Raw genomic sequence first — 15,576 nt, 5'->3', positions numbered from 1 at the left:
TGCAGGACAGAACGGAAGCAGGTGCGGCTGCGCGGCGTGGGAGCGGCTCGAATTCGAGACGTCGCGCCGGCGCGCCGGCGGGAGATAACGCAGCGCGGGAACGGCGCGAACACGAGACGTTTCGGCGAGAGATAGCGCGTCGTGGGGGACAGAAATACAAGACGGCGGTGCAGCGGTATCCCGGACTGAAGATAACGCGCTGGGGAGGATCGTATTGTATTACTGGGGGAGATTGTGTTCACGATCCGCGGATCAGTAGCACAGGAGGACAGGATGGCGTGGAAACAGGCGGGACAAGAAAGATACGATCTAATCAGTTTCGAAACGGACTTGGGTGAGGAGGGAGACTCCGCGAAAATGGACGTAAAAAACGAGGTGTGCGGGTCCGGCGGCGCGGCCGAGAGCGCGAACAGCACGGACAGCACAGTTGAGGACAGTAATCGGGAACAGGGGGACAGGCACGCGGACGCAGATGGGCCGGTAGTGCGGTACGTGAGCGCGCAGTTTGAGTTGCCAGAGTTTGCGGGGAGAGACAACGAGGACCCGCGGGAGTTTTTGCGGGAGTGTGAACACGTCCTAAAACTGTACGAAGTGCGACGGGCGGAGTGGACGCCGCGAGTGGCGGGACAGCTCCGCGGTGAGGCAAGGAACTGGTGGTCAATGGCCGGGAGTTTTGATACCGAGTGGGGACATTTTGTACGCCAAGTCAAAACTAGGTTTGATAACGATCAGGCGCGGGCAATGTGTTTGCGGACATTTTATTGCCGAAACCAGGAGGAGGACGAGAGTGCAGAACAGTTCATTTACGAGAAGTTACGCATGTTCCGCCGATTGGGGACAAGTGGGGACGTGAGTGCGGCGTTGCCAACCATTGTCGAACAATTGCTGCCAGAGTTTCGCCCCTTCATGAGGACGGCTGCTGGTCGTGACACGGAGGAGTTCGTGGCCCTCGCCCGCGTGATCGAACGTGACATGTCGCAGTGGAGGACGGCACTCAGGGGCGCGAGAGCTCCCCGTGCTCGCTCGGGGCCGCGAGGGGTCACCGTCACAGAGGTCACGGACAGTGACTTGACCGTGGTGAGCTACGCCGGCGGCGCGGGACCGCGCAGGACAACAGACCGCGGTGGCACCAGGGAACGCCCGGAACCAGCTGCGACAGGAGGAGGACGTCACGAGCGGACAGATACGAGAGAGAGGGACGAACGTCCGCCGCGATGCCGTTTTTGCCCGGACGCGTACCATTGGCATCGCCTCTGCCCCACCAGAGCCGCGTGGGAGGAGGCGCGCGAAGGCAACACGTCGCAGGCGGGAAACGCAGGACCGGGGGCGGAGGGACAACTGGGTGCCGCTCCCCGGCCCGCCAGCCACCGGCAGTCCCAGTAACTGACAGAACACGTCGACCACCACCGGCGCCTACCGCACTAACGTCCTGTATGCCGCCGGGAAGCAGGGGACAACGGGACTACTCCTCATCAGCTGTCCCCATGCCGAGGCAACTGCGGGGACAGCTGACTGCCGGCGCCACCACCGCGGCCCTGAGGCCGGGTATACCAGGGCCGGACCAGCCGCCTCGTCGACACGCCGTCGACGGGGTGGACAACCAGAGCGTCAGCGCAGGCATCCCGCCGGCCATCTCCGTGCAGGGACAGCTGACTGCCGGCGCCACCACCGCGGCCCTGAGGCCGGTTATACCAGGGCCGGACCAGCCGCCTCGTCGACACGCCGTCGACGGGGTGGACAATCAGAGCATCAGCGCAGGCGTCCCGCCGGCCATCTCCGGGCAGGGACAGCTGACTGCCGGCGCCACCACCGCAGCCCTGAGGCCGGGTGTACCAGGGCCGGACCAGCCGCCTCGTCGACACGCCGTCGACGGGGTGGACAATCAGAGCATCAGCGCAGGCATCCCGCCGACCATCTCCGGGCAGGGACAGCTGACTGCCGGCGCCACCACCGCGGCCCTGAGGCCGGGTATACCAGGGCCGGACCAGCCGCCTCGTCGATACGCCGTCGACGGGGCGGACAACCAGAGCATCAGCGCAGGCATCCCGCCGGCCATCTCCGTGCAGGGACAGCTGACTGCCGGCGCCACCGCCGCGGCCCTGAGGCCGGTTATACCAGGGCCGGACCAGCCGCCTCGTCGACCTGTCGTCGACGAGGTGGACCACCGGAACGTCAACACGTCGGCGCCGGAGCGAGCCGCGGACCTCGCCGCGAGTTCCCCACGCCCGGACGGCCAGGTGGCCGGGGGCGGTGGGGAACAGACGACTGCACAGCTGGGGCAGGTCGGCCCCGAGGAGCCGGAGCTGCTGCGAATTCCTGTCCGCGCTAACGGGCGGGAGATGCTGGCCCTGGTGGACACCGCCGCCAGCCGAACCTACATCGCGGCCCACCTGGTGGGAGCGGAGGCAGTGACACCGCGGAGGGAGCTGGTGCAGCTGGCCACCAGGGATGCCGTCGTTGCAGCAGGGGGCATCACTCAGGTAACAATGAGCATCGTTGGTCACGTTAGCCACGTCGAGGCCTGGGTGGTCCCCGAGCTCCGCGAGGGGCTGATTCTGGGGGTCCCATGGCTGCACGAGGTCGACGCCACCGTGGAAGTACGAGCTGGCCGGATGCACTTCGGCACCCAGGGGCGCTGGACGGTGTACGGCGTGCACCAGGTTCCCCCCAGTCCCCCTCAGTCAGTCATTCGCCTAGAAGACCTTCAGCACGGTGTTCCAGAGGAGTACGTCGATGTCATCAACCATGTCCTCACCTCTCAGGCACAGGTATTTGCGGCCGCGGACCGGCTACGACGGACAAACGTGACGGAGCACCGGATACCGATGGTACCGCACCGCCCTCCCTTTGAGAAGGTATACGGATTTGGCATCCGGGAACGGGAGGCCATACAGACTCAAATTGACGAGATGTTACGTGACGGGGTAGTGGAACCCAGCACCTCCCCGTATAACTCACGGGTGGTGCTGGCCACCAAGAAAGACGGAAGTCTACGCTTTTGCGTAAACTTCAAGGCGATAAACAAACTGACCATTCCCGCCCCGCCCCCGCAGATCAATATCACAGACGCACTGGCAGGACTGGGGGACGCCACTATTTTCACGACACTAGACTTAAAATCAGGCTACTGGCAGGTGCCGGTATGTCTGGAGGACCGCCCTAAGACGGCATTTACGGCACCAGACGGTCGACGTTACCAGTTCTGCGCCATGCCGTTTGGTCTCATGGACGCCCCTGCCACGTTCCAGGCCCTGATGGTACGTGTTCTGGATGGGTACATTGGTGAGTTCGCCAGTGCCTATCTGGACGACGTTATCATCTGGTCCAGGACGTGGGAGGAACACGCGCACCATCTGGCATTGGTGCTAGAACGTATGGCCAGACACGGACTGACGTGCGCCCCAAAGAAATGCCACATTGGGGCCACGGAAATAGAGTTCCTAGGACACATAGTGACGGCGGAGGGGTGCCGCCCCCGACCTGAGCAGTTGGAGTTAATAGAGGGAAAGGGGGCACCGAAGACCAGGAAGCAGCTCCAGAAGCTGCTGGGGCTGCTCAACTGGCTGCGGTCCTTCGTCCCCGACTTCGCCACGGTGACGGCCCCGATGACGGACCTACTGTCGCCGAAGACTAAGTTCCGGTGGACCCCCGCCGCGGACGAGGCCTTGCGACAGGTGAAGCGCCGGTTCAGGAACTGTCACACGCTCTCACGCCTGGTGCCCAGCCGCCCCATCTTCATCCAGACGGATGCGAGTCAGGAGGGGATGGGGGCGGTGTTGTACCAGATGGATGACCGGGGCGAGAGGCGCGTGATCGAGTACGCCAGCGCCAAGTTTGGGCAGGCTGAGCGGAAGTATCACGTGAATGAGCAAGAGTGCCTTGCGGTGGTCTGGGCCCTACAGAGGTACCGTCACCACGTCGAGGGCCGCTCATTCACGCTGAGAACCGACAGCCAATGCCTCCGCTGGTTGGACTCCGCTCAGGGCCGGAAGTCTAAGTTCACTCGGTGGGCCATGCTGATCCAGGAATTCTCGTTCACGGTCGAGCACATTCCTGGACGTGAAAATCAGTTGGCCGACGAGTTGTCCCGGAATCCGGACCCTGAGAATGAGTTCCACGACGACCAGGGCTGGGAGGAAGTGCTCCTCCCTGAGCGTGAGCGCGGGGTAGAGGACTCGGTGCCGCGACCGTGCGCGTTGTACGCGCTGACAAGCCCCACTGCTCCTGCACCTGACGCGCGACCCGAGACTATGACTGACCTGCTGGCGTGGGTCCACGCGGCGCAACTCCGGGACCCCGACACCCGGACCCGACTGACAGAGTGTGGGGAGGGGGTGATACCGGGCTGCCGGAGCCTGAACGGGGTGCTCCAGACCAGGGGGGCTCACAGGTCGAGCGGGTGGCGGACCCACGTGCCGCCCGAGGCCAGGCGCTGGGTCCTGAGCTACCTGCATGACCACCCCCTGGCGGGACACCCGGGCGCGGAGCAGACGCTGCGTGAGGTCAGACGGACGTTCCGCTGGCCTGGCGACGCGGCAGAAGTAAGACGCTACGTGCGGGCCTGCCTGCGTTGCCAGGAGCGGAAGTCCAGGCGACCCGACGGCAAGGAGCAGCAGGTCCCACGACGGCCCCGGAATCCCTTCCACACTGTGGCGGTGGATATTATGGGGCCGTATCCTCGCACGTCCCGTGGTCGGCGATTCATTGTTGTGGTCACGGATGTCTTCACCCGCTGGGCGGAGGCGTTCGCAGTACCAAACGTGAGGGCCGGCACCGTGATTGCCCTGCTCGAGCGCGAGTTCTTCCCGCGATACGGGTACCCCGCGGTCCTGCTGACGGACAACGGGGTGCAGTTCACGGGGAGAAGCTGGCGAGTGTCCTGCGCGGGTTGGGGGGTGGAGCATCACACGACGCCCACCTACCATCCGCGCGCGAATCCGACCGAAAGGCGGAATCAGGACATTAAAACTCAGCTGCGCATCCGGTTGGACGAGGACCACACCAAGTGGGACCTGCACCTGCCGACGCTGCTGTTTTGCCTGCGCCGTCGGACGAACGCGGTCACGGGCCATTCCCCCGCTGAACTGGTGCAGGGCCGGAACCTCGCCCTGCCCGGGGAAGCGCGCGCAACCCCCGACTTGCACAACATGACCACGGACGATCTGCGCGAAGACGCCCGACGTCGCCAAGCTGACTACCTGACTAGACGTACGCCGCAGACGCACCAGCCCCCAGCACGACTAGAGCCTGGCCAGCAGGTGTTTGTTAAGTGTCATCACCTGTCGGCTGGCGAGCGGGGCTTTTGCGCCAGTCTGGCTCCTAAGTGGGCGGGGCCACAGGAGATCGTAGACAGACTGGGCACCACCTCGTACCTCGTGCGTCGCGCCGACGGACGGACAACTAAGGTGCACAGGGACGACATTCGACTGATAGGCGACCCGCACGACGAGTACGACCACGACGACAGCGGACCAGTGGACGGTGACGAGGCCGAGGATGACGTCACCGAAGGTGTACTGGCCGACCTCGGCGCCCCTGTGGTGGTACCGCCGGAGCCGGACCTGGGACGTCGACGGGGACACGCCCACCCCAGGTCACTGCGGGGGGTTGGCAGGGACGTTGACAGGGACGACGACACACGGGACGGGACCGATGACAACGTCGCAGTAGGAGTCCTGGTCGACCTCGATGACCCCGTGGTGACGCCACCGGAGCCGGATCAGGGACGTCGACGGGGACACGCCCACCCCAGGTCACTGCGGGGGGTGGGCAGGAACGTTGACAGGGACGACGACACACGGGACAGGACCGATGACAACGTCGCAGTAGGGGTCCTGGTCGACCTCGGTGACCCCGTGGTGACGCCACCGGAGCCGGATCAGGGACGTCGACGGGGACACGCCCACCCCAGGTCACTGCGGGGGGTGGGCAGGAACGTTGACAGGGACGACGACACACGGGACAGGACCGATGACAACGTCGCAGTAGGAGTCCTGGTCGACCTCGGTGACCCCGTGGTGACGCCACCGGAGCCGGATCAGGGACGTCGACGAGGACACGCCCACCCCAGGTCACTGCGGGGGGTGGGCAGGAACGTTGACAGGGACGACGACACACGGGACAGGACCGATGACAACGTCGCAGTAGGAGTCCTGGTCGACCTCGGTGACCCCGTGGTGACGCCACCGGAGCCGGATCAGGGACGTCGACGAGGACACGCCCACCCCAAGTCACTGCGGGGGGTTGGCAGGAACGTTGACAGGGACGACGACACCTGGGGCACGACACATGGACGGGCCCCCACGACGACACCGACTCAGCCTCCTACGGGGGGACAGCAAAAGGGGAACGGTGGTTGGCAACTGGCAAGAGGGGGCGGGGAACGGACGCCCGTCAGAAGGGGCGGAAGGGGTCCGCGTGGCGCAAGCATGGCAGAGCTGGAGCGCTTTGTGGACCGGGTGCTCCCGCCTGATGACGTCAGCGCCTACGCCAACGACACTGATGGACCGCTCATCGAGGACGTAACACATGACAACACTGCTCAGGGCGACCTGGTCGACCTGAGTGAACCAGTGGTGACGTTGCCGGAGCCTACCCAGAGACGTGGACGGAGGTACGTCCACTCCTGGGAACGGCGGGTGACGGGGACGGACGTGAGCAAGGACGTGACAGACGGGGTAACGGTCCGGCTCCTCAGTGGGGAGGGCGATGTCGACAGGGCCCAGCAGGTGGTCCTGGACTTGCCTTCCGGGGAGCCGAGGATGACCGCTCACGCGGGGAGGGGACCGGCGTTGCGCCGGTCCACGCGTGAGAAGACGGCCCCCCACTACCTCCGGGACTACGAGTGGGGGAGTCAGCGCAAACCCCGCGACGTAAGACAAACGACCGACGGGGGGTTACGCTGCAGCGTGATGCAGCTCCTGCCCCAGTTTGCCCGACCCGGACGGAATGACGTGACGAGCTCCGACGACCAGACAAGTGGCCGGACGCGGACGCGGCTGCCGGTCTAGGTCGGCGTCGGGGGCCAGGACGGCCTCGGGAGAGGGGGGGCATATGACGACAGTCGTCGTACCCTCCCAGATACAGAGGCCGTACCTGGCCACCGACGCGGGCCTGAGGGGGCCTGTTTTCCCCCCCAGTGAACCCCAGTGTGTGCGACGGCCAGGGACGCACCCGCGTGCGCCCTAGCATGCCAACGAGTGTTTTTTCTATGTGACTTTATCTTTTATTTCAGTGTGTATATATTTGTAAACGATTAAGGGATTTGAATGTGTGTAATTAACTTATTTTATTTATTATTCATTGTGCAAGTTCGCTGTGTAATTAATGTCTCGTGTATGTCTTTGTAAATAATTCAATAACTTTTTCTGAAGTGTTTCGCCGTAGTATGTAATTGCAGCCTGGCGCGCCGCGGGACGGAGCTCTCTCCCACGCCGGCCGATTTTCCCCTCCCTCCCCGCCACCCGCGGGCGCCGGCCCGCGGGCGAGCGGGGAGAGGCAGTCGCGTCCTGGTCTCGAGCGGAGACAGACGTGTTCGTTGCTCCGCGAGCCGCGCACGTTGCGCTCGGGATTGAACGTTCGCTCAGTCCGCAGTCGGTCACGGCAGCTGAGCTGCCACCGCGGATCAGCTTAGCATTGTTAACTTACGAGTCATCGGGAGACGTGTCTAGCGGGCAGTTTCTACAACGCGAACGTGGTGCTACGAGTCTCTGAACTTTTCGCCGTCCACGGAACATTACGTAACGGGCCGCGTATGTACAGCGTTCCGTCTTCGGGCCCTTTCTCACTGGGTCAGCCTAGCATTAATAAACTTTACGATTCGCGCCGAAACGTATTTGAGAACCGCCCCGTCATCAGGGAGTCCGTGTCGCCGTGGTAGGGCACTTGTTCCGCGACGGTTCCGCCAGGCTGCGGCAGGACTTTATAAGCGTTAATAAAAGACGGCTCGTGAAATTCGTTAATGCCGTGTTCTGCTTGCGACAACCTACCAACATTCCTCGCAATCACTTCACTCTCCCTCCAGGTCCCGCCTTTCCCGGTCCCGGCCACGTTGGCCTGGACCCACACCTCTCCGACGAGGGCAGTACGGGCATAACAGGACATTTATTTCAACGGGAAAACGGGGACCTGAAGCCGAGGGACGTCAAACTTTTTGTTCAAAAATTTCAGTAATTTATAATCAATTTTACAGCGGAAATTGGAAGCCAGTAGGTTGGCATAGCGCATAATTTCTTGGTTGCGAAGATTCTCGCAAGGAAAATGTGAAAAGGTACTTCCATTAAAGTATTTCAAGGTCTCTGATCAGTGTTCTGGAGCTGATGCAACTCTGTGCCTCACCTCATTTAGTTTTCAGGCTCGGTTGAATGGTTGAGAAAATGTGTGGAGTGGCCAGATATGTCTCCAAGTTATAAAGACGGCCAACGTCACCTTGTATAGTCCTACCTGGCCTCTTATCTCATTTTGGTCCAAGTCAGTGGCGTAGCCAGGATTTGTGTATGGGGGGGTGTTAAGAAGCATGCCACCCCTCCACCCCCCGTATTAAAGCGGGGGGTCCGGGGGTCCTCCCCCGGAAAAATTTGGATTTTAAGGTGTAAAATAGTGCCATTTTAGCAGTTTTCGGTACATAAATTTAAATATAGTAATGTTAAAATTTTTATTAATTTTAATACGAAATTGGTTGAGTGATGAATAAGAAATTAATTAAATATTTGGTGCTAAGGGGGGGGGTTTGAACCCCTAAAACCCCCCCCTGGCTACGCCCCTGGTCCAAGTTGACCTTTTACCAGAAGCACTCAATCTTACAAGTGAATTTTACAGTCTATTATACAAGACACTGACAGATGTTGCAGAAAAATTTTCTAATGAATATGCATGTCCACACTGGATCATGTCTCTCATTTCACATGTAAACCTATAAGTATTAGACACATCTTCCATTTAATAAAAAAAAAGTTTTAAAATCATGATTATGGATGTGTTCTGATAAACTTTGAATTATCCCTAAAATTTTAAATTAAGGCAGAATTGTTTATCCTCACATTTCTCATGAAAACTGCAATTCAATAATGAATCAAAATAAAGGCTACAGGGAACACCTGCATAAATAATAGGCACGTTAATTACTTCATAATCAAAAATCAGTGGCTACAACTTAAAAGTTCAACCACAGCATCTAGATGAAAAATGCAAGAACGGACTGTAAAATGTGATAACTTGTTGCGGGGATGGCATTATTATTGGTAGTAATGGTAGTGTGCATTTAGACTACGATTTAGAGATAATTTTCATTCTTGTATTGCCACTGTTTACGTGTTCATTTCATTGTCAAAAATTAACAGTGGCTTTTGGTTGGTAAAGTGAAATAAAAGATGGTTTATTACAGATATAAACTTCAATTACTTACCATGTACGCAATCACGTCGTAACCTTGCTCCTTTAGCCATAACAGAATGCATGACGTGTCCAGACCGCCGCTGTAGGCTAGCACAACTGTTTCTTTCCCCATGCTGCCAAAAACAAACACAACAAAAAAATAGCCCACCATTTACTGTCCAAGGTCCATGACTACTTCAATGCAGACCTCCACAGCTGAAAGTGGATATTAGAGTCTACTGAGAGGGCATTTTGGGATGGGGGAGGAAAGTGGGATGATAAAGGACTTTGCTCGCTGGGGCTTCTAGTGCAGTGTCACCTCTAGGCACAAGGCTCTGACAAGTATTCAGGGGTGGACACAGGGGAGTTTTTTGTTTTGGGCAGCAAGTGGGTGGATGACTAGAGGGTTTTTGGTGATAGGTACAGAATACTTCTCAGTTAAATGGGGAGTAAGAATTTTTAAAAAGTAATAGCCTCTTATGCTATTTTAATGCATTTCTGACATCTTGAAAACAAATTTTATCTCAGTTATTTTTAGTTCTAGAAATATGTTTGAGAATGGGGGGAGGGAAGGTTCGTCTCCTACACCCCTCCCATTGAACCGCCACTGCAAGCAGTCTTTCATCGCGCAATGAAGCAACTTTGATACTTAGCGGTAACCCAAACATTTTAAGGCACAGGAATAAAGATAAAGGTATAATGTAATACCCTGTTATTTTGAAAACATCCTTTTCACCACACTCTCTCTCTCAAAAAAAAAATATATTTTCGAGATGAATTAAAAGCACAAATATGTAATTCAGTCCTAAACATTTTCTTGGATGATTTTCATAAGCAGGCCTCTCAACTCGTGTTCTAAAACTTCGCACAAAGTTTGGCAACATGGAAACATGGGGTCCTTTGATGTTTTTCTCAGAATGGTTTAACGCGGTTGGCAAAGCTAACTCACTCAGTAAGAAAAAAAAGTATCTAATGTAATTCAGATAAAAATCTGTGTACCATGTATTTTTTTTTTCATGACATTTCACAAACTAACATAACTACACATGTTCTATTTAGGCCATATATCACTAGCCTTCAAAGGCGACATGGGTCAATTTCCCTGGTGGAGTCACACCCGGATTTTCCGCATTTGGGAAACACCTGGCGGAAATTGCCATGAGCCTATGGATTTTCTGTGTTTCCCCCACCAATACACTCTTCGTACCCTCCCACCTTACGCATTCTTCACGCTGGCCGAAAGGAAAGGCACGGCAGCCCGCTCCTTAATGTGTCGGCCACATTCTATCCACGTAGACTCGTGCCCTTGGTGGGACACTTCACGTGACATTTCCTTAAACATTTTGCCGGGTTATCGGCAAAAGATGGCTCAAGTCCAGTGATTGAAATCTGGTGTTTTATAACAACCAGGCCCAGAATTCAGAATGTGCTAAGCATATGGATGTTTCTGACATGAAAAGTGGCAAGTACAATTTTGCGTCATCGACAGCAAGAAATACTTGTAAGTGTTTCTGGTTTCTGCAATTCCATCTTTTCCCATAAACCCCTTGATGCATGCTACCTGAAAAGGGAAAGGGATAAGTGCAGACGGAGTTTGGCTCGCTTCTAGCTCAAAATTGGCTCGTGCATGTGTAGGGGGGAGTGAGTTGGGCTCGGGTTTCAAACACGCCAGGCACAGTAGTCTGTGCGTTTAAGAGCCCTGACTTTATTGCTGAATTTTTAGACGATTTTAGACATTTACCGGTTTTGAGACGGGTCACAGGATATAGCATTTTGCATCCCAATGTCTTGTTTTAACATTATTGAAGTTAATTTTTGGAGCACATACTGAAAATTCTAGTGGCATTTAAAAATAGTATTTGTAGTCATTAGGAGTGTCAGCTGTGATGAAGTTACTTAAATTTTAAGTGAGTGCATCTGGTTCTTCGTGGCAACCACTTCTTAACCCGAACTTCATATTTATTTTTCTCTTTTCAGTTCGAGAACACACTACATTTGTCTAGGACAATCACTGCAACTTGCATCAACAAATTTAAATAATTTCATTTTAAAAAATGAAACCTTAAAAGTCACTCAATACATGCAGTATTCCCCAAGGTCCTTAGTTTCTCTCGACGCCCTGCTTCCAACTACTTTTGGTGTGTTAGTAATCTATTCCTTCTTAGCAATAGACATCTTAATTTAGAACACCTAGTGTTGGCAAGTTATAGAATGAGTAATGAGATCTTTATTCTTAAATACAAAAAATTTTATACCACAAGTCTCTTTCATTTGAGATTCAATTTAATTTACTACGTTAAACTAAACTGTACAATAAAGTAAAAAAATATATATTCATATATTTACATAAGAATAATGTATTTGACTGAAAACTAAATATAATAAAATGTTTTACTGTAAATACTGTATCCTGCGACCATGTCCTGAATGTTAACTGCAATTATCAAAAATACAACTGATACTCACATGTCTAGCAACCAGGATGAAATCAACAACAAATCTACAGCTACTTCAGTACAGACCACTGGGTTGTGTGTTGTTTTTTTGACCTGTAGTTCATTGCTCTTTTAATCTCTTGTCAAGGTCAAGTTCACTTAACGGTTCACTCATTAACCACGAATCTGACCACGTGGCAAGTAGCAAGAAGCAAACGTTTTAGCTGGAAATGTACCATTTTTTGTGTTTGATCTGGTACCAAATTAACAAATCAAGCAAATTTGTCACACGAGTTGGGTAAGACACATGCAGCACTGGGTTGAACATCTGAACACCCAATATTAATCAATTTACCAGAAATTAAGATTATGATGCATCATGTATTCTTTTTATGTACAATTTAAATTCAATTTATAAATTGTGTGTAACTTAACATAAATTTGTAACCTTTGATATGTCCACTTATTCTAGAAACGACTACTAAATGAATTGCTAACACTCACTGATACATAGTTAATCGTAAATTATTTTGCTACTCTCTCATATCTTGTCACATATGGGAAAGTAAAACTAAACATAAATATTCATTGCAATTCATTCACCTTCAGATTTTTATAACATTTACTAGCCACCTAAGTTCAGAAATGGAAAAATTTCTTGATTAACAGTGTAAAATATTAATTATGTACAGAAAAACAAACAAAAAATTTCACTGATGCAAAAAGCAAGAGCATTCATTAAAAAATTTAAACTAATGGATGGATTCTTTGGGAAGAAACAGAGAAAATTAGGGGTGAATAGACACAGAGGTACGAAATGTTAAAGATAATGGTTTTCTGTTACAAATAAAATTAATAAAAGATCTTAGTTTTTTTTGCAGTAATATTTTCTAAATGAGTTACATATATAATACATAAAGTATAAATACAAAGTGATAACTACAATTCAAAATCCATTCTTCTTTCAAAAAAAAAATTACATTATGTTTTTTCTGAACATGATAATACACATACAGAGAATATTGTCTGGCTTCATGTGAAATGACTAATTTTCTTTGAAATTTGTAACTGTCAGTGAATACAAAATGAGATCAATGTTTGCCATGGAGGAACTTTACAAAACATTACAAATTTTAAGACATGTTTACACAGTGTTTTGAAAAACTTTGAGAAAAAATGTTTATCAGTTAATTCGGTAAATAAAGCACAAATGAGATTCCTTAGAGCTTTCACTATCAATCATGGATAAAAGTCACTTCCGCTAACAAATTTGTAATGGTAAAACCATATTTTTGTTTCCAAAATGTCTCATTACTTAATGCATTCAACTACCATTTGTGTGGTTGGTATCACACAATGTTCATCCAATATGAATTTTCCTTACCTTACACTTTCCAGCACTTTTTCCTCTGGTTCCTTGGTAAGTGTAAAAATCAAGGTGGTTTCATTGTGGTCTACTTATGCGAAGATTCCTCATACTTTATGACTTGGAACTTACACACTTCATTGTACCCCAACATTGAATCCACATTCATAAATATCAAAATTACACTGGGAATTATGTCATATTTAATTATATATTCCAAAAGACTTAAGTACTTTAATCTAAAGCTGAAACCAGGAAGGTAAAATGCATCAAAGGATAAAAAAAAAAAAAATAATTTTTGTCTGCAATGTGTGTTTCTTTATAATTGCAACTGTTCCAAGACAAAAAAAAATTAAATATTTTCTAGTGCACAAACATCCCATTTATGCTACTTAGTATTTATAACTTTAAGCCATTTGAAAGGTATAATTTTAACAAGTTTAATTCTCTTCATTTTAATGAAATTAGCCTTGACAACATTTTACCAAATGATTAAAAGTAATTATTATTACATCATTAGGTATAAATATTTATGTTTAATATGTGAAAAAATAAATTTAATATATATTTAATAGGATTTCAAAATAAAAACTAATGAACCATCAAAATCCTTTGGCATATTATATATTTTTCTATAAAAAAAAAGGTGACAAAAGCTTCAAAGAAAGATTTATTCAAAATAATGTTTTTAATTATTTTTTTAATACATTTATAACAGATTATTACTTCCATTTAAATATTTAATCTCAATAAAAATTTCTGCATGTTTAGTCACGTTAACCTTACATGTTTGAAGAATTGAAATTCAAGGTTATAAAATTTAGCACCAAAAGAGAAACTTTAGTCACTTTTTCCTTCACAGATAACAAGCAAGACATGAAAAAAAAAAAATCTGACCATTAAACTTATTTTGCATATACATAATAGGTATTAAAATTTGCAACAGCTACATGATGATACAAACACGAATTAAAAAATAACACATTAGGTAGTGGCAGAAAGCATTTATAAAACACCAAGTCATTATCTAACCTACTTAAAAACAGAAGTTAGATTTGTATGTGCGCGTGCAAAATTACTTTGAAATCGAACAGATATATTTTTTTAAATATTTGACAACATTTATCCCTTAGTTTCAGAAAACAACAGATTAAATTTCTTTTTTTAAATCTACCTAGTCTTTAACTTCAACTTTTTAGCTCTTTGTTGCTAACACATCCTATATCCATTACCAGCAGCTGAACACATTCTAGCCTTTACCTGTGGTCATTGTCAAGAGAGTTGTAACTAAAACAAGCTAATTTTTTGAGACTTATATTAAAAAGAAATACACATAAAATATAATTCATGAAACTCTAAGGATTAAAAATATTTGAATCGTGAATTCACAAACTGTGTACCAATCACAAATTTAGGAGCAAAACATTCAAAATAAACCTAATCAGTACTATTAAAAAGCAATAATAATTACTTACAGATATTGTAAATTTCTAATTAAATTTTAAGACTTTCCAGTGATCTCTTAATTCTTACACCAAAAAATTCATGTCGGACTAATGCCATATGGTGACCATTATGCAAACTTTATACATACGGAAGCTGGAAAACCAATAGTATTCTGCCTTCTGCAGCTATATAGTAGAGTTTTGAAGCTAATTACAAGATATCTTGGATATGGTAATACATACTCTTTGTCTTTAAGTACCATCATAAAACTAAAATTTGATAAATCTTAACTGAACACTGACAAAAATGACTATTTATTTTATGTTGTAAATATGTATCACCAAAACTATACATATGCATACATAAAAATTCCTTTACACACAATAAATGAAAACACATCCAATTCAGTAACTCCATGATCTCAATTTATACAAGCAATAATTAAAAACTCACCTTCTTGATTGGCACGTGATTGATAAGTTATTAGAACTTAGGATTACACAAAATCAGAAAAATAATGCTATCAAAACTAAAAATAGGACAAGTATAAAAGCAGCAAAATATTTCTTTCAAAAGCCACTTCAAGGTAGTATGTAGGCAGAACCATGCCTTCATAGGTTTGTTTCTAGTGTACCCATCAGTCGACAGTCAAGAAAACGTATTTTAAAAAAACATATATGTACTCATTATTATATCAAAAAATCTCTAGAAAAGTTTTCAAGATTTATCAAGGGTAAAGCTGAAAATGTTTAAACTCTGGATTGATGTTCTAAACAAAAACCAAAACAACTGTTGCAAACAAGCGCATATTCATTCAATGTACGTCGTCAGTGCTGAGGTTTGTCGCTTGCTTATCTACCTGCAGTTTACTATTTATAAGACCGTTACACATGAATACTTGTTGAGTATGTAAGCATATACACAACAAGATATGGCTAAAATACTTTCTATCCTAAT

At 49.3% G+C, this 15,576-nt stretch overlaps 1 protein-coding gene across 2 annotated transcripts in view; it reads right to left on the bottom strand.

Moving 5' to 3' along the window:
- The window catches only part of LOC134534954 (argininosuccinate synthase), a 37,884-nt gene extending 24,415 nt beyond the window's left edge, over positions 1-13,469 (bottom strand). Inside the window, exons 1-2 of one of the 2 annotated variants that reach the window (XM_063373704.1) lie at positions 11,839-13,469; positions 9,404-9,506 (exon numbers count right to left, since the gene is read on the bottom strand). In XM_063373704.1, the coding sequence (XP_063229774.1) occupies positions 9,404-9,505 (102 nt within the window). In that variant the 5' untranslated portion in view covers position 9,506; positions 11,839-13,469. Of the gene's footprint in view, positions 1-9,403 lie in introns of both variants that reach the window. The other variant, XM_063373703.1, reaches the window with a different exon arrangement.
- Between the last annotated feature and the right edge of the window lie 2,107 nt (positions 13,470-15,576).

Source organism: Bacillus rossius, chromosome 8, assembly GCF_032445375.1.
Source record: "Bacillus rossius redtenbacheri isolate Brsri chromosome 8, Brsri_v3, whole genome shotgun sequence".
Classification (NCBI taxonomy): Eukaryota; Metazoa; Arthropoda; class Insecta; order Phasmatodea; family Bacillidae; genus Bacillus; species Bacillus rossius.
Note: the sequence above shows the minus strand (reverse complement) of the source record. Positions and strands in the feature narration are given on the sequence as shown.